Below are 25,101 nucleotides of genomic sequence, written 5' to 3' on the forward strand. Positions count from 1 at the left end.
AAAGGTAAGAACAATTTTTTTTTAAAACATTTTTTGAGGCATGCTGTGAGAAAGGGAACACATAAACATAGTGTCTTTTTTCTAAAATCTGACTGAAAAACACTGCCTGCCATATGCAAAGCGCTGCAGGTGTCAATACAAAGTTAATGACGCTCCCAGATCGGTTCGCATACCGCAGTGCAAACTGTCAGTTTGGACATGAAAAAAAAAATAAAGGGTCCTGCGCAACTTTGGCTTGAATGCAATGCAAATTCAGCCATACAATCTGTATGGCTGAATTGCCATTGCACAGACATAGCATTTGTGATTTGCACTGCAATGTGGTGCGCATCACATGCAAGGTCGCACAGCGCACTGGTGTGAACCGAGCCTAAGTCTCCAATATGTAAATCACAAAGCATTTACTGTAGAGCAAATTATTGTATTAGAAGGCATCTCACCTTCCACCACCAAGGAACAGCAGGCCAAGGGCCATGTGGTGAGCCAGGTGGAATCCATAGTTCATCTCTCCCCCGATTTTCTTGTGCATGAATCGGCACAGCTGGAGAACTTTGAGATTCCCAGAGCCAGCCATAACCATAGAGAGGGACAACAGCACCACACTAAGACATGTCTCCAGGTTATAATGACCTGTCTAGGAGAGAGCATGACATACAGGAAGATTATGTGTATATACCCAAAGCCAAACAGTTCAACAACAACAAACAGTTTGCAGGAAGCCTGAATAGTGCATTTCCAAAGAATATCATGTAAAAGAAGCCTTGCACATTGCCAAACAGCAGCTGCTAATGTGCACACATAAGCAATGCGGTATATATCCCAAAACATCTTCTCCATAAAATTAAAATAAAGAGGGGAGAAACTGTATCAGCCAGTGTCTCCTAAAAATACCTAAAAACCATTAAAAAAATAAAATAAAAATATTACTGTGTACCACAATAGCAAAAAAATAAAAAATACCCTTACTATAGTGCGAACGTTAATTTTTACTTAGAGGCCCAAAGAAATAGGACAAAGATCAGCATGAAAAGTATTGTGGCCCATACTAGCCAACTGCTTTTAATTATTCTGATTCCTTTAACACATAGAAAGAGGAATCTGTTCCTTGTTATCTTTGACAAAATTACTCAGGTCACTATCACATTAATGGCCCAATGAAAGGCACCGATGCAGAGCCTTGGATTACCTTTACGTTTTACGCTTGCCACCATTTTTGTTGATTATGAAAAATAAACTGGCAGCACAAGTCTGATCATTAGAGGAGAGCAGGCCGAGTTCCCAACACAGACAGAAAACCATGTTTTGCTATCATGCCTAGTGTGGTCAGTTTTTCATAGGAAAGCAGAGGGACTGCCAAGAACACCAGGGATTTCACACAAAGGAAAAAATACAAAGAGAACAGGATACTATTTTATACACGTACACGCTACAACAACAGGCACATATAAGGAATATGGAATGTTGGGTTTACATATTCTTTATTTATATCTTCATTAAACGGATTACACTCTACCTTTATAATAGCAGTAAAGACAAAAGTACTGTAGCACTGTCCTAAGCTCTCATGGCGGGCTGGACACATGGCTAAATGCCTAGGTAGGTAGACATATGAGGGCTGAAAAGAAGGATCTGGGTTGAGGCAATCGACTAGTCAGCTCTATCTGAACATCAGTCCCTGGCGGCATAAGCCAAAATAATAAGGCATTTGATCATATAGCAGTTTAATGAGGAAGTATGAAGCACTGGTTCCTTAAGGCCTTGTGGAGGCTGATGGTTTTGTTGATGGTAGCTATACAATACATAAAATGATTTTATATATATATATATACACACATACACACATACATATATATACATACACACACATCAGGGAAAATAAATATTAAACACGTCACCCTTTTTCTAGGTAAATATACCTAGCATGGGTTGGTAGCAACCCATGCATACAAAGAAACCAAATCAGGGAAGTTTAGCAATTAACCACTTGCAGACCGGACCATTTTGCTGGTCAAAGACCAGACCACTTTTTGCGATTCGGCACTGCGTCGCTTTAACTGACAATTGCGCGGTCGTGCGACGTGGCTCCCAAACAAAATTGACGTCCTTTTTTTCCCACAAATAGAGCTTTCTTTTGGTGGTATTTGATCACCCCTGCGGTTTTTATTTTTTGCGCTATAAACAAAAATAGAGCGACAATTTTGAAAAAAATGCATTATTTTTTACTTTTTGTTATAATAAATATCCCCCAAAAATATATAAAAAAACATTTTTTTCCCTCAGTTTAGGCCGATACGTATTCTTCTACATATTTTTGGTAAAAAAAATCGCAATAAGCGATTATTGATTGGTTTGCGCAAAAGTTATAGCGTTTACAAAATAGGGATAGTTTTATAGCATTTTTATTAATAATTTTTTATTATTTTTTTTTACTAGTAATGGCGGCGATCAGCGATTTTTATTGTGACTGCGACATTGTGGGGGACCCATCGGACATTTTTGACACATTTTTGGGACCATTGTCATTTATACAGTAATCACTGCTATATAAATGCAGTGATTCCTGTGTAAATGACACTGGCAGTGAAAGGGTTAACCAGTGGGTGGCAGTGTAGGGGTTAAGTGTTCCTAGGGGTGTGTTACTAACTGTGGGGGGGTTGGGCTTTAATTTAGTGAACACTGATCTCTGCTCCAATCACATGGAGCAGAGATCAGCGTCACTAGTTGCTAGGCAGAATGGAGAAATGTTGTTTACACGGCATTTCCTCCATTCGGCCATCCCGTGAGACGATCGCGGGGATGCCCGCGGCGATCAAGTCTGCGGGTCCCGCGACCGGACTCACGGGGGGCCCCACCAGCGCGCCGCCGGCGGCGCGCTCCCGATGGCATGGCGGCATTGAATATTGGATGTACCTGTATGCCAATATGCCTGCCCGTGCCATTCTGTCGACGTACATCGTCGTGCGCTGGTCGGGAAGTGGTTAAGTTACGTGTAAAAAAAATTTATGGCACAGGAAAAAGTATTACTTCACACAAAATCCTTGGTTGGTAATGACAGCTTCACTGAGAATAAAAACTGAGCTTAGAATAAAAAAACCTGTCTCCGCTCAACCAGCCCAAAAGCATAAAAATAGAAATAGCCCACTGCATGTATCAAAGATAGCAAACCATTTTATTAGACAAACCACAAATGTATGCTTAAAACAATGACAGACACAAACACTAATAAAATCAAGCCAAGTCCACCTCTTGCAGAACCATAAGACCAAGATAACAGCCGCATGTTGCAATTGTGCAATAATAAATCTAGTGTTGTAGTGTATACCCTTCAGTCCACAAAACCTCTTAAAGATGAAGTAAACCCTGATGAGTTTACTTCCTCTTTCATTCCCTGCAAAGGCAAAGCATAATGGACTACTATGCATCGCAATCTAGGCTTACCTGTAGGTCAAAGTGGTTTGTAAGGGTTTACAACCACTTTAAGAATGAAGGTTACTGGCCACATATACACAAATTGTGCTGACAATGTCCTGCTGGTGTTTGGACAAGCCAAGAAGGGGAAAACTTTTCCAATGGTCTAGAGGAGGTATGTCAAACAGAATGGTTGTGTACAAACAATGTAGAGCCACTAAAGACACTCAGTAGCATATTCACTCCTGTATGGCCTCTTTCGCATTGTAGCATACGGCTGCAAAAAGCAAACGGATAGTCCAGATCCCCTAGGTACCATTTGTAATCCAAAGGTTATATATAAAATATTGCGCTGTTCTGAAGTTCTTGGGGTGTAAGGTATACTTATCAGATCCAGAAATGTGGCCTACTCCTTGATGGTGCAGCAATCAGTATTCCATTGCAGTGTGCATTCAATAGCACTGACAAGTGGGTGCCAGCACAAGGTCAATAGGGTAATGTGGCAAAGCCTGACCAGTTTCACACTGCCAGCTGTGTCAGAGGCTCAATCAAGTGCCGTCCTGCCACCATGTGCAAAGGCCAGGCTTTAAATGGCAGATATCTGCTTGGTCATACATGTGCCATGCTTGTGTCATCACTAAGTGCCTAAAAAAAACTTGAGTATATTGAACCATGTGAGGGAGACAAAGCACCAAAAGTCAACCAGTCCAGAAAATTGACACGGTGGCAACACTCATAACATTCATTAATGTGTTTATGGCTAAAATATATACATAATTAAGTATCGATAAACAGGTGCTAAAATACCTATACATGCAGTGAGCTGAAAAGTGAATAAAAAAATAAATATATAATATGAATGTACAAATAATACTAATAGTTGGACCCTCACCTCAAAACAGGAACACAGCTTAAACTATCATTCAAGCCAGGAACCAAGCGGTCAAAGCCCCCCCAGATCACCTCAAGAACCCAACATTTCAGGCATCAAGGGTCTCTGTTATGCTGCAGGCATACATGCCTAGCCAGGGGGCCCTTCAAATGATAGGTCATGTTCCCGGAACCGTTTCCGTACAGGTCTAATGGTTTTTCCCACATAAAATGTCTTGGTACAAGTACATCCACGATGTCCTCATCCTGTGGTCAGGCACTGAAGAGGAACTCTGGTAATTTGTGAGTACTCTGGGTAACAACCCTTACAACCAGAGTTTCACATGCGATCATCATAAGAGAAAGGATTACATTTTTGGATTTGAATATCTCTCTGATAGAGGGTTACGTATTAACACCAAACTGTACAGGAAAACAACTGCAGTTAACAGTTTATTACATGCAGAAAGCTTCCATCCAGGGTCTTTGATCTGAGACATTTCAGTTGGCCAGGATCTAAGGGCCTGATGTAATTGTACGGAAGATAGTGATTTTGAACAGTTATCAACAGGGAGACTCCTGAAATGTAGGCAGAAGGCCAACTGTGGCACTATGGGGGTGGTATATGTGATAATTTTCTCCTGTAATTCTTTTTATGTGGGAAAACCATTAGACCTGTACGGAAACGGTTCCAGGAACATGTCTATGAGATTGAGACCTATCATTTGAAGGTTCCATTGACTAGGCATGTATGGAGCATAACAGAGGCCCTTGATGCCTGAAATGTTGGATTCTTGAGGTGATCCCACAGGATAAGGGGGGGGGGGGGCTTTGACCAATTGGTCCACCAGCTGGGAAGCCGATGGATTTGGGAGCTAGAGGCAGCGAAGGCTCCTGGCTTGAATGATAGTTTAAGCTTTGTTACTTTTTTTGAAGTGAGGGTCCAACTGTTATATATATATATATGCGCTGTGCAAACTGTTGGCGCTATATAAATCCTGAATAATAATAATAATATATATATATTTTTTTTATTCTTCTTCACTTTTTAGCTTACTGCATGTGTAGGTATTTAGCCCCTGTTTATTGATATTTAAGTATATATTTTAGACATAAACTCATTAATGAATGGTATGAATGTTTATTGACACCATGTTGTCATTTTTCTAGACTAGTTGGTTTTTGGTGCTTTATGCCTCCCTTTTGTGGCGATTTAGTATCATTACATGTATTGACTCACATTGTCCATTATACTCAAGTTTTTCAGGCACTGAGTGACGAGCATGGCACATGTATAACCATGCAGATATCTGCCATTTAAAGCCTGGCCTCTGCACAGGGTGGCAGGTCTGCACTTGATTGGGGCTCCTCACGCAGCCAACGGTGACCGGCGAAACCAGTCAGGCCTTGCCACAGTCTTATCCTCATGATCCTATTGACCTTGTGATGACACCCACTTGTCAGTGCTAATGAATGCGTCCTGCAATGGAATACTGATTGCGGCACCATCAAGGAGTAGGCCACATTTCTGGATCTGATAAGTACACCCTACACCCCAAGAACTTCAGAACGACGCAATATTTTATATATAACCTTTGGATTACAAATGGTACCTAGGGGATCTGGACTATCAGTTTGCTTTTTGCAGTCATATGCTACAATGCGAGGGTGGCCATACAGGAGTGGATATGCCACCGAGTGTCTTTAGTGGCTCTACATTGTGTGGACACAACCATTCTGTTTAAAATACCTCCTCTAGACCATTGGAAAAGTTTTCACTTCTTGGGTCGTCCAAACACCATCAGGACAATGTCAGCACAATTTAGGTATATGTGGCCTGTAACCCTCATCTCTATTGGATCGAACTATGCAGCAGACTGACATTGGGGATATGCACATTTTACCCCATGAGCATTGACAGTTTATATATCTTAGCCTCCATAGGTGCACAAGCTATTTCTTAAGAGGTTTTGTGGACGGAAGGGTATAACCCTCAAACACTAGATTTATTATAGCACAATTGCCACATGCCGCTGTTATCTTGGTCTTATTCATGTGTCTGCAGGAGGTGGCTTGATTTTATTATTGTGTCTGTTCGTCATTTCTTTTAACCACTTAAGCCCTGGACCATTTGGCTGCCTAAAGACCAGAGGACTTTTTACAATTTGGCACTGCGCTGCTTTAACTGGTAATTGCACGTTCATGCTGTACCCAAAACAAAATGTGTGTCCTTTTGTTCACACAAATAGAGCTTTCTTTTGATGGTATTTAATCGCCTCTGATTTTTATTTTTTGCGACAAACAGAAAAAGACTGAAAATTTTGAAAAAAACAAAAAGGATATTTTCTACCTTTTGTTATAAGAAAAATCCAATAAACAAAATTTTAGTCATACATTTAGGCCAAAATGTATTCAGCCACATGTCTTTGGTAAAAAAAAAAAAATTCAATAAGCGTATATTTATTGGTTTGCGCAAAAGTTATAGCGTCTACAAACTAGGCTACATTTTCTGTAATTTACATTGCTTTTAGTTTATAACTGCCCATCTCCTTTTTTGAGCAGTCTAGAGGCTAATTAGCCGCTAGGATTGCTTTTACATGAAAGCCGACCGCTGGCTGAAAAGAATGATATCAAGATGATACCTAAACCCGCAGGCAACAAACGCTACCAAAAAAAGTAGCGATTGCAGGGATCAGGCCTGGCTCTATGAACGCTGCAGTTATGCGTGTTCTGTTTTGTAAGCGTCAGTTATCGATCAATACTGCACATGGGTGGGCTGGGCAGAGGGGCAAAATGTAGGTGCTAGCAGGTATCTGGGCTGTTCCCACTAATACTGTGTTTTTGGGAACCCTAAACTGCTGGGGATACTAGTATAGAGCTGATCAGATCAGATATTGATCCGTTCAGATACTATACCACTAAGGGAGTGAATGCTGCGTGCGTGAGCGGTACTGGCACTAATCTGACGCTGCCTGGGGCGCGGCAGACCCTAAAACCTAACTGATATCACCCGCCGGGTGATCAGAGGGTTAAACCTTTATTGGTTAATAAACGGCGGGTATAAAAAACAAACTAACCAGCGTCCCCCGTAACACTTATACCAGGGATATACAATTAGCGGACCTCCAGCTGCTGCATGCTGGGACTTGTAGTTTTGCAACAGCTGGAGGTCCGCTAATTGCATATCCCTGACTTATACTGTGATCACTGGTGAAAGGGTCAACTAGGGGGCAATCAGGGGGTTAAAACCTTTATTAGGTAGTATATGGGGGTACCCAACGCTATAAAAAGCTGACAGTGAACCAAAATACCTACCTGGCTAACTAGCATCACCTGTGACACTAATACAGCGATCTGAAAAAAGACTGCTTAGTGACACTGGCGAAAGGGGATGAAAGGGTTAACTGGGGGGTTATCAATTGGTTAAAACTTTACTAGGGGGGTAGCCTAGACCTAAAGGGGCCTATCACTAACTGCACTTATAACAGTCACAAATGACACCGAATGCAGTAATCAGTAAAAAAAATTAAAAACTGCTATTGGCGTCACTGTGATAGGGGGTGACGTGGGCGTTATGTGCCTATGTGTGCTAGTCTAGTGTTGGTGCAGACTCACTATAGATGTCTTCTCTCCTCAGAAGCCGTAACGAAAAAAGGCTCCACGAGGAGAGAGGATATCACTTCCTCTGCTTCTGTTTACAGTTCAGAAGCAGAGGAAGCTTCTCATTTGTCAGGAGCGATCGTGAGGGAGAGCCCATGAATGAGTGGCCTCCCCCTCAGGACGGATCGCTCCTGGAATGATGCCGACCGCCTCGGGCACCGGTGGGGGCGATCGCGGCCCCCACCTGTGGGAGGGGAGTAACGTGCCCGCGTCATTCTGCTGCAGTATATCTGTGTGAGGTGGTTGGTGAGTGGTTAAACACACATTTGTGGCTTATCTAATATTGTTTTTCATCTTTGATACATGCAGTCGGCTATTTCTATTTTCATGTTTTTGGGCTGGTTGAGCCGAGAAAAGTTTTTTAATCTCCGTTCTAATTATACATTTACCGAAAGCTCCCACTCCATTCATTTCCCCCCTTTGTTGAATTATTGAGATTTGTCAAACTCAAGTAAGTTTGCTTTCTTTTGAACTTTTTTGATCATTATAATTTTGTGTTAGGCGTTACCTTAAGGGTCCTTTCATTTTGTAGTATTTCAGCTTCAAGATGCCTCTTTTATGGAGAAACTAGTCCCCTGCATTGCTCAAGGGAGATTTTGGCCCATTCTTCCACACAGTCTTCAAATCTTGAAGGTTCTGTGGGCATCTTCTATGAACTCTGATCTTTAGTTCTTTCCATAGATTTTCTATTGGATTCAAGTCAGGTGATTGGCTGGGCCATTACAGCTGCTTTATCTTCTTTCTTTGAAACCAATTGAGAGTTTCCTTGGCTGTGTGTTTGGGGTCATTGTTTTGCTGAAATGTCTATCCTTATTTCATCTTCAACATCCTGGTAGATGGCAGTCAATTTTTATCAAGAATGTCTTGGTACATTTTTCTTTTAATCCATCAATGACATGAAGTTTGCCAGTACCGTATGCTTAAAAACAGCCCCAACACCATAATGTTCCCACCTCCAAACTTCACTGTCGGTATGGTGTTCTTGTGAAGTGCCATTTGACCTCCAAACATGGTGTGTATTATGGCACCCAAAGAGTTCAATTTTGGTCTCATCTGACCAGTCTATATTCTCCCAGTATTTCACAGGCTTGTCTAAATGTTGTGTAGCAAATTTTAAATGAGCTTCAGCATGCTTTTTCTTCAGCAATGGATTCTTGCACGATGAGCATTCATACAGGCCATGGCGGTCTAGTGCATTACTTATTGTTTTCTTTGAAACAATCGTATCTGCTAATGCCAGGTCTTTCTGAAAGCTCTCCACCAGTGGTCCTTGGATCTTAGACAACTTTTCTGATACATTTTTCCTTCCCCTGTCAGAAATCTTGCAAGGAGCACCTGATCAGTATGTTTTGCAACCCTTACTTCATGTGTACTTTTTCCCTGTGTCATTCCATTTTATGACACATAACCTAATTTCTGAATGTATTTGTTTTGGTTTCTTTGTATGTGTGGATTAAATGGGTTGTTACCAACATGTGGTGAAAATTGCATGTCAATAGCGCCTTTAGAAAAATATTTACCTAGAAAAATGGTGACATGTTCAATACTTATTTTACCCGGTGTGTGTGTGTGTGTGTGTGTGTGTGTGTGTGTGTGTGTGTGTGTGTGTGTGTGTGTGTGTGTGTGTGTGTGTGTGTATAAAAAAATATTATATCTCTATCACACACATACACAACATAATGCCTGTAAATCTCTTAACATTTCTGATAAATTAAGGTGACTTACTGTACTTGCTGCTTGACCAGATAAGCATTCAAAGTCTTTTGCAAACTTACACTGTAATAAGAAATACATTAAGTAAGCTCATAAAGTGATGAAGTAACCATATTGTGATCTATTGTGAATATTGTAAAAGAAGATCTTACCAGGCAGTTGAAAGCATCCAAGTTTGTAGATCCTGCAAATCTAAACCCCAAGGCCAGGCAAGCTCCAGCTATTATGTACACATGGGCTTGACTAGAAAATGATAAAAGAACATACACATCAAAAACCTGGGAGAGCAGAATGGCGGGACACTATCTGTTTTCAAGCCAGCAACCAGTGAAGTTAGAGGACGTTCTTTTGACAGTAGTTTAACCAAAGATAAAGCAAGCGTATTTGTAAGCAAAATAAGGATGCTAGAACCCTCTGTCAGATTTGTATTACTGTCTTGTCATGGAACATAAAGTCTATTGACATTTCTGTAATGGAGGCCTAGAAATAAAAAAAAAACTTAAATGTTCTAATCCTATACCATTCTTTCCAAAAAAAATAAAAAAAGTTTTGGCTGAACATACACTTTAGCTTCAGCAAAAAAATCAGCTGAAAAATTATCCTGAGTTTACAAAGTGTTGGCTGTAAAACAGTGTCGAGGAGATATACACTGATCAGCCATAACTTTAAGACCACCCACCTAATATTGAATTGTTCCTCCTTTTGCCACCAAAACAGCCCTGACCTGTTCAGGCATGGACTAAATTAGACCTTTGAAGGTGTGCAGTGATATCTGGCAGAAAGCTATCAGAAGCAGATCCTTTAAGTCTTGTAAGTTGCAAGGTGGGGCCCTCTAAAGATTGGAGTTGTTTTTCTAGCACATTGCACAGATGCTTGTTTGAATTGAGATCTGGAGGCCAAGTCAACGCCCTAAATGTGTTGATGTTTACCTCAAAGCATTCTTGAATCAATTATACCAGCCCACTTTCTTCCATAGCTCCATGGTCCCGTTCTGATGCTCACTTGGCCATTGATTGGTCTGCAGCTACGCGGTCCCAAACACAACAAACTGAAATCCCTACTTTTTCCCCTTTCAAAACATCAACTTCATTACCATGTTTACTTGCTACCTAATATATTCCCCACTGACATATCAATGCCATACACACACGGGGTGGTTGGGTTTATGTGGAAGAAATTTTCAATTTTGGGTACCGAGATAAAGGCCATGGATGGACATTTCCTGCTCCTTGTCATGTTATCTATTATACCTCTCTCTATAATCCACAGATAAAATACATAACATGTTAAATTGTTAATGACACATACGCCAGAGTCTCCATGTTTAAATCTTCTGAAGCAGGTTGCTCTCCAGTATGCAGTGAAGCGCTGTTTCCTGTAATTATCTGAAAAACAAGATAATCCATCTCATAAATGTAGTTAAAGTGGTTGTAAACCCTCCCCCACAACTTTGTCCCATGTAAATCAGCATAAAAAACCCTAATGAACACTGCTTGTAGATATCTCCAATCTTGCTTAGTATTGTTGTAGACCTTGTTGTTCTGTAGAATGAAGTCACTGAGCATACCCAGATCTCCCCTGATTTAAGGCACACTCTCTATGTGCTTATCTGTTATCAGGACTTCCTACGGCACAGCACTGAACTCTGCTAATCACTCAGAGCTTCCTCCTACACACCATGTGACCATCTGACCTCACATACAGTCTAAACCTAGCCATTACTGCAGTCTTATCAGCTGAAGCTGATAAGTCTGACAAAGGCAAACCTTAGACATCGGCACAAGTAAATACTATGAAATAAAACAAGTCAGCTATGAACATGGAAGCAGGGTTGCCATAGAAACGTTGGATTGAGAAGGAGGCTTGGTTAACAGTACAGGAAGTGCTCAATGTAAGGGAGAAAATACACTCCACTGTGGACTCAGAAAACAATACTTAAGATAGCGCTGCCTAACCCCTGGAAACAAGTTTTTTAAAGTTTCTTTAAACAGTAAGTAATATGCGATTTGACCTGAATTACAGTGGCTATAGTCTGATAATTACTTATTATAATGGACTAAATGAAAATAAGCATCAGAGTGGGAGAGTTTACTTCCTCTTTAAATCTTTAAAGGAAATTTTTAAAATTGATAATACCTTTTTAATAAAGTAAAATTGTCAAAATCACCACACGGTAATATATATTTGGTGATGAAAGATGAATTACATAGTAGGGACCTATTTGTTAGCAGACATGGAACGTGATCCCCATTTGACAGCACAAGATATTCTCAAGATACATTTATTAATGGTGACTGTTAAGCTGGCTATAGACTACATCTTTTGCTGTTACACATGGGTGCCATTAATTCTTAATGGCACCCCACACATCCACCAATTGCATGTTTGTTTTTGCCCACTTAAAACGCATGGTATTCACAGTTCCATGTATTTTGGTGTGGTTCAATTTAAAAATCATACAAGCACCTACAAGTGTGGAAAAGGACACAGACAAAATTTTAACATTTATCACTTTATCTAAAACATCAAAAATACAGTTTTGGCTTCAGATACAATTTAATCTTTTAATAAAAAAAAAGAAAAAAAAATACTAGAATGTAAATATTAGTCATAAAACAATCACAATAAATTTCACCAATGCTTACTTGTGGTACATTACTGTTCACCCACTGCACACTGGGTAATATGTCATCCCACAAAATAAGGCATCTAGCAAGAATCTGGGGGAAAAAAATAAAAAAAAAGATTCATACACCATTACTGATGGATATGAAGAATTCATGCAAATCAATTCAAATCTACAGAGGCACCGACTTTCACTTAAAGTATAACTAAAAGGGAAAACAATTTTTTGGTGATCGATTAGAATACCTGTCAGATTTACATCTGCAAAGGGGCAGAGGCATCTACCTCTGGCCCTGTTAAGCAGACTCAACCTTCCTATTGACCTGTTTACCATTATCATTGAAATTGAAAGTAAAAGAAAATCCCAAAATTTTGGGTTGTCCCCAAAACAGTAATAGAATCTTCGAATATGGGCCTAAAGAGATTCTGTAATTCACCCCTAAAGCACCCATCCTTACATTGATTGTGAAACATTCCCTCGCTATATCCTTTCACCCTTTCAGGACATAGCTTACCTCCCCCGACCCCTCTGCTCTCCTCTTCTTCTCCTTTCTTCTCTTCTCTGTCCTTCTAGTCGTTCTAAGATTTTGGTTTGCTCAACAGAGCTGTAATTGACAAGTTTACCATACAGTCCAATTTAATGTTGCGGTACCCACGGCAGACGATCCCCCGACTGTTTTTCCCCTCTGCGAGGGAGGGGCCTGGGAAGACACTCCCTCATCCTGGCACAGCAAGTTCCCTATTAGGGGTGTCGGGATGGGGGCTCCTGGGAGTTACCCTAATAGTTCTACCTGGGGGGCTCTCCCGGGGGGGACACCCTCCGTTTACCTCTTATTGATGTAGCCCCTCGATAAGGAAGGGCTTGCCGACTGTACACACTTGATATTGTCTGTTTTTCACTAATGTCTCATGTTTTTTTACTTACATTGTGACAGCAGGCCCTCCCTGCTACTGCTAGTTTGTGTACTGTTTTACGTATGTAAGTGCCTTTAATATAAAATAAAATATTTTGAAAGTAAGAGATTCTGTAATTTGCAGGGATTTTCACGTACTTCCTGTTTTTGCTATGGGACACAAAATGAAGGTGAATCTCATTATGGGACACAGATGGCAAAAAAAAAAAAAATTCAGAGGTTATAACCGATGTTATAACGGATGTCCAAAATAGAAAAAAAGTTTTGCCTATTGTTCTACTTTAAAGTTTACATGGTGTCATATAATGGTTGGTTAATCTGTAATTGAAAAACTGCTTTTTAATAGAATTGTCATAAAAGTAGAAATTAAGTCTTCATACCCGCAGTAAAAGGAATTCTGGTTTTACAAAGTCAAGTAAATACATAGTGTCTGGGGCCCGCAGCCAATCCGCTACTGATCTATAGAAAAAAAAAATATATAAAATCATCATCAAGAAAAAAAAAAAAGTTAAATTTTAGGTTTGACAAAAAATTCTTACGCACATAAAAGTAAATACATAGAATAGTAAGGGTAGATTACAGTCATACATAGAAAGACTTTCCCAAATCAAAATCTGTAGGTTTTTACTGTATTAACTACGTTGTCTAATGTTTTATTTTTATATACTTTTAGTGTGCACAAAAAGACAAAATGCGTGCTTCCTTAGTGCCCCTAAAAATGGCCCAAAAGGGTGAGTATCATAACTCTTATCCCAGGAATGAAAGACAGAAAAGTATGCTAGAAGAGATGGTAAAATATGCCAATGCTCAACCAGTCTGAAGCCAGCAACAGATTGCAGAAAGTGGTTAGAAATTCATAAAACCACGCATATCAAGATCTTAAAAACATGAATGCTAACCCTACTAACACAAATGGCATCTGTCTGCCCAGAAATGCCTGTGGAGACCCACGAATCTCTCAATTGTAGAGGAAAATTGGAAAAATAGGATTTTGTTTAACAGCTTACCTGTAAAATCCTTTTCTTTGAAGTACATCACGGAACACAGTGCCATAGTAATTACTATGTTGGTTATAGGCCACCTTCAGATGATGGACACTGGCACACCCTAAACAGGAAGTTGCCTCCCTATATAATTCCTCCCATAGCAGGAGTACCTCAGTTTTGTAGCAAAGCAATATATGTGTATACCAGAAAGAGGGGCGGGACCTCTGTGTTCCGTGATGTACTTCAAAGAAAATGATTTTACAAGCAAGCTGTTATAAAAATCCTATTTTCTTAATCGTACATCAAGGGGACACAGAGCCATAGTAATTACTATGTGGGATGTCCCAGAGCAATGCCAACTGAGGGGAGACAACAAAAGTAGGGCACCATGAGACCAGAGGACTTATACTACTGCCTGCAGCACACTGTGCCCAAAGGCGACATCCTCATGTCTTTTTACATCCACCTGAGAATCTGGTGGACTGCGCTTTGATTTGAGAGGGTGGAATCTACCTCTTTAAACCACAAGTTTGAACGATTACTTGTTGAATCAATTTAGAAAGAGTAGATTTCGATGCTGCCTGTCCAACTTTAGGACCATCAGGCAACACAAACAAAACATCAGTTTTTCGAAACTGAGCAGTCGCCTTTAAATAGACCTTAACTGCTCTCACCACCTCAAGAGAATGTAGTGATTTTTCTACCATAGAACAGGGTTCTGGAAAAAATGAAGGTAGAACAATATCCCTGGTTTAGAAAAAAACCTGACACTACCTTCGGTAGAAAGTTAGGATGAGGACGCAATACTACCTTATCCTTGTGAATAATAATATGGCTCTTCACAAGAAAGAGCAGCCAACTCCAATACCCTTTTTGCAGAAGATATGGTTACTAGAGAAAAACTAGTTTCCTTGTCAAAAAGAACCAAGGAAATATGTCGTATTGGCTCAAAAAGGCTGTTTTGTAATGCCGACAGAACTAAATTCAAGTCCCAAGGGTTCAGGGGTGACCTAACTGGAGTATTAAGCCGTGTTACCCCCGAATAAAACCATGAACCAAAGAATGTGAAGCAAGTGGTCATTGAAATAATACAGATAAGACCGAGACCTGGCCTTTGATGGTACTCAAGGCCAGCTTCATTTTAAACCCCATCTGCAGAAAGTCAAGGATTCTACCTATGACATACTTCCTGGGGTGCCAACCCCTGGATTCACATCAGGAGACATATGCCTTCCAGACTCTATAATATATGATACTGGAGGTCGGCTTCCTTGCTTTAGTCAAGGTAGATACCACTGAACCCGACAGCCCATGCTTCTTCAGAATGTGGGTCTCAATAGCCAAACCGTTAAATTTAGCGTTTGTAATGTAGGATGGAATACCGGACCTTACAAGAGAAGGTCTGGACATAGTGGTAGGGTCCATGGGTCCCCTACCGCCATCTTTATGATCTCTGCATACCAAGATCTCCTGGGCCACAAGAATCACCGACTTCCTTTCCTGTTTGATCTTGCGAAAGCAGCAAAACAGGAGGGAATGCATAAATCAGTGAAAACTGATCCCACGGGAATACCAAGGCATCTGTTCCGCATGCTAGCGGATCCTTTGTTCTTGACACAAAGTTATGGATCTCTTTGTTGAACCTGGACACAAACAGATCTACGTCTGGGATCCCCCATCTTTAACATATTGTCAGGAAGATATCAGGGTAAAGGAACCATTCTCCCGGAAACAACTGCTGCCGACTCAAGTAGTCCGCCTGCCAATTTTGTATTCCTAGAATGAAGACTGCCAATAGGCAATGTACATTGTTTTCTGCCCAATATAGGATATGATTCACCTCTCTCTGGGCCGCACAACTTCTTGTGCTCCCTTGGTGATTGATATAGGCCACTGTTGCGTCATTGTCGGATTGGATGCCGACAGGAAGATTCTGTAAACTGAACGTCCAGGCCCTCAGGGCCAAGCGCTCTGCCTGAATCTCTAAAATGTTAATGGGCAAGGTCATTTCTGATCTGGACCACTTCTCTTGGACAGTTGCCTCTCCCAGGACTGCTCCCCAAACTAAAAAAGGTTGGCATATGTTGTTACCACTTTCCAGGTAACTGGTAGGAAGGATTTTCCCTTTTGCAGATTTTTGGTTATCAACCAAAAACTGAGGCTCCGGCGCACCTTTGGAGTAAGACACATTGGGAAATCTAAAGCTTGGACCTTCTTGTTCCAAGCCAATAGGATACGGTTTTGCAGCAGCCTCGAATGAAACTGAGCATAAGGAATGGCCTCTAATGAAGCCACCATCTTTCCCAACAACCTCATGCAAAGCCAAATCAAAGGATTCCTCTTTGCTTTGACCACCTGAATCAGTTCCTTTATGGTGCTGATCTTTGCCTGAAGCAAGAATTCCCTCTTTTTGGGCTATATCTATGATCAGATCCAAGTATTCTAGTCTCCTCCATGGTTTTAAGGAAGATTTCTCTAGGTTGAGAATCCTAGGTATTCCAGGTAGTTGACTGTGGTGACCATACTTTGGTCTAAACGGGCTGCCGACTGATCAAGAGCAGATCGTCTAGGCAAGTTATAATCGTTATACCTTGGGCCCTTAATATGGCTAGAGGAGGGGCCAGAATCTTTGTAAACACTCAAAGCGCAATAGCTAGACCGAGAGCTACAAACTGGAAACTGAAAAAAAAAAATTCTACCTTGAAAAGTAGATATTTCTGGTGAGCGGGGAAATGGGCCCATGAAGGTATGCATCCTTGATGTCGATTGATGTCAGAAGTTCTCCTTGTAGGATGGAGACAACTAATTGGATTGACCCGGTTTATATTTTTGAAATCCAGAATGTGCGACATCTCCATTCGGTTTTGGCACTGTGAACAAGGTTTGAATAAAACCCCAACCCCTGCTCTTTCATGGGGACCACAATGAACACTTTTTGTCAAAAGATGGTCCAATGCTTGAGAGACTTTTTTTCTCTGGATCCTTAGGAACGTTTGATCTTAGAAAACGAGGAGACGGGAACTCTTGGAACTCCAGTTTGTACCCTAGAGCTATTGAGGAAGTCCTCCATCTGTCTCGATGCTCTTTCTGCCAGACCCTTGAGAACTGCAGAAGTCTTCCACCCTCTCGAGCGAGCGGGGGGCGCCTCCTCATAAGGAGGCTTTAGTATTTTGTTTTGTAGGTTTCCTCCCCCAAGACTTCTTTTGACGGCGGAAGCTGTCGTGACTGCCTGGAGGCTATATGCCCCCGGTACTGGAGAAGGAGCTTGTTTAAATGAAATACATTTACGCCTTTTCTTACATGGCAAAGGGGTACTTTTTCCACTAGAAATTCTTTGGATCTATTATTCAAAATATCCCCAAACTGCCGTTTCACTGCAGAAAGGAAAACTAGCCAGGAGCTTTTTGCATGGCACTTCGGCTGACCAATATTTCAACCATAGTATTCTATACATATGTACCAGCCCAAGCGAAAGGCACGAGGCCCTGAAGGATAGAATCTCTCATAGTCTATTGCAAACATAAAGCTACTAGTAGCTTGCCAGATCCTGGGCCTGCTGAACAGGGATAACCTTGAGCACCTGTTTAAACGGGTCTCTCAAGGATTAACATATACCAATTACTGTCAGCACAGGCTGAGACATTCAACCTGCCAGAGAAAAATGTGTTTAATAGGAATTACAACTTTTTATCCGTTGGATCCCTAAGCATTTGAGCAATGTCTGCCGCACAACTTTTATTCACAGAGGATATAGCAGGGTCAAATGCTGGTGTCTCCCACCTTTAGTGAATTTTTTCCTCCATAGGATAAAGTATGAAAAAACGTTTTAAGAGGGAAAAAATGCTTATCTGGGTGATCCCACTCAGAATACATAAGCTTTTCCAGCAATGAATGGACAAGAAAGGCATGCACAGCTTGAGGAGGCTTTAGCAAACCCAAAGAAGAAGTGGACACTCAGTTAAAGGTAGCATAAATGTGGAGCGGACCAATTCAGTAACAAATTGCACCATCAGTCTTAGATTGTGAAGCTGATCCTTCCGCATTTGACCTCTCAGAAGAGGAGTCATCAGCCTCTTCACCGTCTACTGAGGGAAATTCATCTTCTCCCACCCCCAGTTCCTCAGTTTGAGGGTCCTGGGTAATGGAAGGGAACCTGTCGCATTTGGATGCCATTGTAGTTTAGGCTTTTCACAGCTTGAGGGAGACCCTTTTAGCCCATTTTTGGGGGTGTTTCTATCTCCCCTTCTGACCATAGCCCGATGCACAAATGCAGAGGTACTACCAGAAGAAATCACATCCACTGCTTGACCAAATAGTCCAGAAACTGCCGCTGCTATTAACGCTCAGCCTGATGCTTAGTAAATGTACCAAAGGAATGCCTGTGTCACCACTTACATGCCCCCTTCTGCTCTAGTGTCTCTCCGTCAGCTGCAGTCTGACAAGTGGTACATAATGTACTCCCGCGCTGGACGTTGCCATGTGCTAATGCTGCGCCAAGCCACGCCCTCTCCGTCTTCTCATCGCGCCCCCCTCTTTTTTTTCAAAAAAGTGTTTTCCCGCACGGGCTTCTGATCGGATGGGATCAGCGAGTGAATGCGTGTGTGTGTCTGTGGGGGGGGGGGGGGTGTGGGGGGGGGCAAGGAGAAGAGCAGATACAAATCGCTGTCAGAGGCGGTGAACAAACAGAGGCATCTGCTGATCATTCTGGCTTCCCCTTACCTCTTGGGAGAGGGGGAGAGTTTCTACCCGGGTGGGGGGTGTTTTTAGAAAAAAAATCCCCCCCCCCAACATCTTACTGGAGGCCTGGGACTGCTCAGACGGAGGAGCAGCAGCTTCTGCTGACAGAATGATTCATGGAAAGCATGCAAGGTATGTGCTCTACAAAGCCCCTAGTGGTGACTTTAGGCATAACAACAGTTACTTTTTAAAGGAGATAATTCATAAGAAAATATAAATTCCTTAGAATTCTCCACTTATTTTTGCCACCGCAGGGATACTGTGGTAAAACCAACAGACCCAATTTCCACCCTTCACGTGGGCTCTGTTACAAAATCTTCAGGAACCAGGGCCCCTCAGGGGATCCACACTCCTGGACCCATAAAGCACCCTGCCATAGGCATGACAACATTTACTAATTAAAGGAGACATTCATAAGAAAATTTTGAAAATTTCTTAGAAAAACTTCACTTACCTTTCCCGCCGCAGGTTTTTTTGTGGTAAACCAACAGACCCGATCTGCACCTGTCACGCTGGGTTTCCGTTAAACCTGGGATCCTCGGAGAAACCCACAATCCTGGACCCATAATAGCACCTCCACCAGTAAAACTTTATGGCCTTAATACCAAAAAGCACTGGATCCCGGGGTCCAGCTCTCTAAAAAGAGAAGCATTAGGGGCTAAACCTTGTTTCTTGCGCCACGAGGCCTGGGTACCATTCAATTTGACCTGAAAAGACACTTTAAATGGATTCGGCTGCATAGCTAGCCCCAGCAAGGATTGCTCCAGTAGAGCTCAGCACAGCACATCTTTACTCGTGACCAACACCTTAGACACTGGTATGGGAGGGGTTATATAGGGAGGACACTTCCTGTTTAGTGTGTGCCAGTGTCCATCACCTGAAGGTGGCCTATAACCCACATAGTAATTACTATGGCTCTGTGTCCCATGATGTATGATTAAGAAAGCTATTACCTTACATACAATGTGCTATAATGATCTGTTCAGTAAATAGTACTAACTTTTTCTGTACCATGTTCTGGCCAAACAAATCATTCATTAGAGGCAAGAAGAGCTGTGATATAGCTCAGACTCTGAAACCACACCTGCGTTTAGAAGCAGTTTAGAGGAACCTACATGCACATTGAAGTCTGTCTATTGTCACCTGTAGTATCTGAGATCACATTACAGGCCACTGATCTCTTTGGTGCCATATTTGCTCTTCGCAGTTGTTTGGGCTGTTGCAATGAATGTAGCTACTGCCCACGTGTGCAATGATTTCCACAGCTCTCTAACCAGTTTAAGATTTGTGTCACAATATGCTGTCACATACGATTGCACAGACCTAATAATTGCTTTCTGTAAGAACATTCTGTACTATTCTAAACAAATTTCATTTCACTGCTCTACATTACCTGTTGTTGGTTTTCAAGTAGATCATAGCCAATGCCAGAGTAGCTCCAGGGCATGTAACATCCACATTAATGGTGTCTCCTTCCTAAGAAAAAAATATGAAAAATTACACACTGTTTAACCAAGGCATTAGCACATATTCTTTGACTACCGTATATACTCGAGTATAGGCCGACCCGAATATAAGCCGAGGCCCCCAATTTACCCCCAAAAAAACTGGCAAACTTATTGACTCGTGTATAAGCCGAGGGTAAGACATGCCTGTCCATCCCTGTGTGTGTGTCCGTCCATCCCTGTGTGTCCGTCCATCCCTGTGTGTCCGTCCATCCCTGTGTGTCCGTCCATCCCTGTGTGTGTGTGTCTCCATCCATCCATCCATCCCTGTGTGTGTGTGTGTATCCGTGTGTGTGTGTGTGTGTGTGTGTGTGTGTGTGTGTGTGTGTGTGTGTGTGTGTGTGTGTGTGTCCAGCCTACCTGTGTCCTGAGCCTTTGTCCCGAGCCTCCGTCCCGTGCCGAGCCTCCTTGCCTCCGTGCCTCGCCGCCGTGCCTCGCCGCCGTGCCTCGCCGCCGTGCCTTGCCTCCGGTCCCGTCCCGTCCCGTCCCGTGCCGTGCCGTCCTGTGCCTTGCCTCCGTCCCGTGCCCTCTTCGTTCGTCGGCGGCCATTGTAAAATTCAAAAGCTGCGCCGCCGCCTTCGCCTGTGATAGGCGGAACACTGAATTTCCCAGCAGCCTGTGTTCCGCCTATCACAGACGTCGTATCATCCTCGTCCGTAGTACGAGGATGATACGAAGTCCGTGATAGGCGGAACACAGGCTGCTGGGAAATTCAGTGTTCCGCCTATCACAGGCGAAGGGGGAGCCGGAGGCGCGGCTTTTGAATCAGAATGGCCGCTGTCTGTCTGCTCGACACGCTGATCGAGCGGGCAGACAGCGATGACTCGAGTATAAGCCGAGGGGGGCACTTTCAGCCTCAAAAAAGAGGCTGAAAATCTCGGCTTATACTCGAGTATATACGGTACTTAAATCAGCAATGTTTGCCTTAGGACAGCTCACTGGATCTAAGGTACTCGGACATAAGATGACTGTCCCCAGAACAGATAATTTTAGCCAAACGCAATAACTGAACACGGTTTTTCAACCAGGGTGCTGCGGTAAAACAACAAAAAGCACTGTAAAATCCAACCACGAAAGGGTTACAATGTCAAGCCCTGTGTACAGAGAGGAGGGAGACAACCTGTTGCTCCTTTGGGCTTTCTCCCCCTCTATGCTGTTATCTGCCAGCAAAAGTGAAAACTGTGTAAGCTGCCCTCCTTCGTCCTACCAACCGATAACATCATCGCTTGCTAAGAGAAGGTTGGGTGACTTACACAGCTTTTACTTTGGCTGGCAGAATACAGATAACAGCATAGAGGGGGAGAGATCCAGGAGGAGGAACAGGATGTCTGTACATGGAACTTCACACTGTAATGCCCTTTACACACGGTCAGACTTTCAGACGGAAAAATGTGTGATCGGATCTTAATGTCGGGAAATCCGATCGTGTGTGGGTTCCATCGGACTTTTTCCATTGGAATTTCCGACACACAAAGTTTGAGAGCAGGATCTAAAATTTTCCGACAACAAAATCCGTTTCAATTCCGATTGTGTGTAGACAATTCTGATGGACAAAGTGCCACGCATGCTCAGAATAAATTGAGACAAAAGCTATTGGCTACTGGCCCATTTATAGTCCCGTTGTACATGTTCTACGTCACCTCGTTCTGAATGATCAGATTTTCTGACAACTTTGTGCGACCCTGTGTATGCAAGACAAGTTTGGGCCAAAATCCGACAGATTTTGTCGTCAGAATGTTCAACCGTGTGTATGGGGCATTACCCTTTCCTGGTTGAATTATACACAGGGCTTTGCTTTTTTTTTTTTCTTTAGCAAGGGCAAAGAGGGAGTATGTGGCTAGTAGGAGGTAGTGTCAGGAAGGGAGAGTGTGTGTCAGGAGGGGCATTTTTTTTTTTGGGGGGGTTGTGCTAGCATGGGAGATGAAATTGCACTTTTTCTTGCACCACACAAAAATGCACTGCCTTTTGCAGTTACACATGGGTGCCGTTAATTCTTAATGGCACCCCACGCATCCACCAATTGCATGTTTGTTTGTGCCCACTTAAGACAAATGGTACTGCAGTACCATGTATTTTGGTGCGGTTCAATTTAAAAAATCATACCAGCACCTTTTTGCATATTTTACAAGCATATAGAAATCTGCACAAAGTAAGAGCTCAATTAAAGGAAGCCTTCTAAATATGTGAGGCATCCCCAGCAATGCGTTAAGATTTACTGCACTGAAAGTATCAACTTTGGTTACATACATGTAAAGAGTTACACACATCTAAAGGAATGCTAGGGTCCAGTGATTCTTATTACAAAACTGGGACTGAAAAAGCAACTATAGTAAAGACATTCTTTCCAACGTGGCACTCAATTTCTGCAGTATACAAAAATGATCTCATCTGTAGAACAAAACCAGGTAAATACTATCAAAGATGTTGGCTAAAACTGTTACAAAGTATACAGCCGATCTGCACAAGGAGTTTTTCAAAACTGCAATTTGTGTTAAGTATTTTTAGGCACATTATCATTATTAGACCCCTTTCAAACTGGGGTGGTTTTCAGGCACTTTAGCACTGTTAATAGCTTCTGCTAAGCGCCTGAAAACCACCTCCCATTCATTCCAGTGTGGCTTTTCACACTGGAGTGGTGCGCTTATGGGACATTCCAAAAAGTGCTCCAAGCGGCATCTTCGGGGCAGGAATGAATAGGTATGAGGCAGGTAGTGCTTTCAAAGCGCTTGAAAAGTGTTTTGAAAGCGATGCAAAACGGGAGTTTTTAACACTTTTTTGGGGGTTAAAAGCGTCCCGCTAGCGGTCAAAAAGCGGTGCAAAAGCGCCGCTTAAACAAGGTTAACAGGCTGCAAAAACAAGCGCCGCTTTAGAGCTAACAGCTAGCGCTTTCAGTGTGAAAGCAGTCTTAAACTGTACATTTCATAGAGCCAATACCTTAGAAAGCCTATAATGTATGCCATGATTCTGGATAAATGCGATCACTTTGAAAAAGTAAAATGGGAAAAGTTCAATATTTAGGCTTGGTTCACACACTAGCGCTATGCAATTTTGATCCAATTTCCAGTGCAATTTTGTAGTACAACATTGTGCATTTTTGATGCGATTTATATGTGTTTACAACTTCAACTCGTCACTGCTGTCGGCAGCAAGGATGAGTCATCCAGTGAGTCAATGAGTCAATGGTTAAGGAGCTGGCATCCACCAGCGTCGTAACAACCATGAGCCATCAATGCTGTCTGCGGGGGACTTCCCCACTGACAGCAGAATGTAAACAAAGAGAAGGCATTAAAGTGGAGTTCCAACCAAAAATGTAACTTCTGCTTTTCCGGCCCCCCCCCCCCCCCCTTCCGGTGTCACATTTGGCACCTTTCAGGGAGGAGGGGGGAGCAGATACCTGCCTAATACAGGTATTTTGCTCCCACTTCCAGGCAAAGATACCTGAGCCACCCGCGGGTATCTACGTCACTTCCGGTGTCTTCTCCGTCCCCCCTGCTGTCTTCTGGAAGACAAACAGGTACCAGAACACAGCAGGGACCATTGGGTTTAGCACATTCACAGTAGTGAACCAGGAAGTGAAGCTGCAAGGCTTCACTTCCTGATTCCCTTACCGAAGATGGCGGCGGCAGCATCCGACAGCCGAGGGATAGATTGGCTTCGGGCGCCGACATTGCGGGCGCCCTGGACAGGTACCGTACTTTCTGCACCATAAAGACGTAATTTTTCCCCTAGAAATATGGGGGAAAATGTCTGTGTCTTATGGAGCGAATGTATAATAGGCACCACCCCTCCGCCGGAAGAGAGGCAGGAGAGCGGAGGACAGACACCTGAAGCCCCTGTGAGTGCCGGCCGATCTCCCGGCTGGGCCTGACATTGCTGCAGAAGGCAGAGCATTCGGCCGCTCTGTCTTCTGTAAGGTGGATGGAATGACATGAGGTAAGACTGTATTTATGTGCAATGGTCAGGCTGCATTTATGTGCAATGGTCAGGCTGCATGTATGTGCAATGGTCAAGCTGCATTTCATGGGCACTGGTAAATATTTTAGGACATCATTTGGTTCAGAATATTTTTTCTTGTTTTCCTCCTCTAAAACCTAGGTGCGTCTTATGGAGTGAAAAATACGGTAAGTATCCTTATTTTAAAAGTCAGCAGATGCAGTAAAAAATAAATAAATAAAAGAAATTGAAAAAAATAATCCTCAGACCTCCGCTTTAAAAAAGAAAAATACAGCATGGGGTTTAAGGGAAGCCACACGCCAAAAAAAAATAAAAAATATAGCATTTTTTGTACTAACTGTAAAATCCTTTTCTCTGTAATTCACTGAACGACACAGCTCCTCTCTTAGCCATTGGGTTGTTTGCCCTATTGCTAGGAGATACTAGGCATTAGTTGTAACACAACACTCAGAACTCGTAGTTCCCTTGGGCAACAACCCTCCAGTCTGCCAGACAGACCTCAGTACGTCAACAAGCAGTATAACGTAAAGATAAAAAGGAGGGGCGGGTGCTGTGTCGGTGAATTACAGAAAAAAGGATTTTACAGTGAGTACAAAAAATCCTATTTTCTCTTATATTCACCGACCGAAACAGCTGCTCTCTTAGCCATTGGGATGTCCCCAAGCAGTGCCAAAGGAGGGGTGGGAAAACAGCCTAGAAACTTCATCCACCATGGCAAGTGGGAACTAG

At 42.5% G+C, this 25,101-nt stretch overlaps 1 protein-coding gene across 1 annotated transcript in view; it reads right to left on the reverse strand.

Annotated features, from left to right (window-relative positions):
• Window positions 1-25,101, reverse strand: part of ANAPC1 (anaphase promoting complex subunit 1) — a 175,766-nt gene that overhangs the window by 47,177 nt on the left and 103,488 nt on the right. The window contains exons 32-38 of the mRNA XM_077486110.1: window positions 20,307-20,389; window positions 13,571-13,649; window positions 12,297-12,371; window positions 10,960-11,036; window positions 9,804-9,894; window positions 9,664-9,714; window positions 441-634 (exon numbers count right to left, since the gene is read on the reverse strand). Of these exons, the coding sequence (XP_077342236.1) occupies window positions 441-634; window positions 9,664-9,714; window positions 9,804-9,894; window positions 10,960-11,036; window positions 12,297-12,371; window positions 13,571-13,649; window positions 20,307-20,389 (650 nt within the window). The remainder of the gene's footprint in view (window positions 1-440; window positions 635-9,663; window positions 9,715-9,803; window positions 9,895-10,959; window positions 11,037-12,296; window positions 12,372-13,570; window positions 13,650-20,306; window positions 20,390-25,101) is intronic.

This window comes from Lithobates pipiens, unplaced genomic scaffold, assembly GCF_037356315.1.
Source record: "Lithobates pipiens isolate NorthernLeopardFrog02 unplaced genomic scaffold, aLitPip1_a1.2 Scaffold_18, whole genome shotgun sequence".
Classification (NCBI taxonomy): Eukaryota; Metazoa; Chordata; class Amphibia; order Anura; family Ranidae; genus Lithobates; species Lithobates pipiens.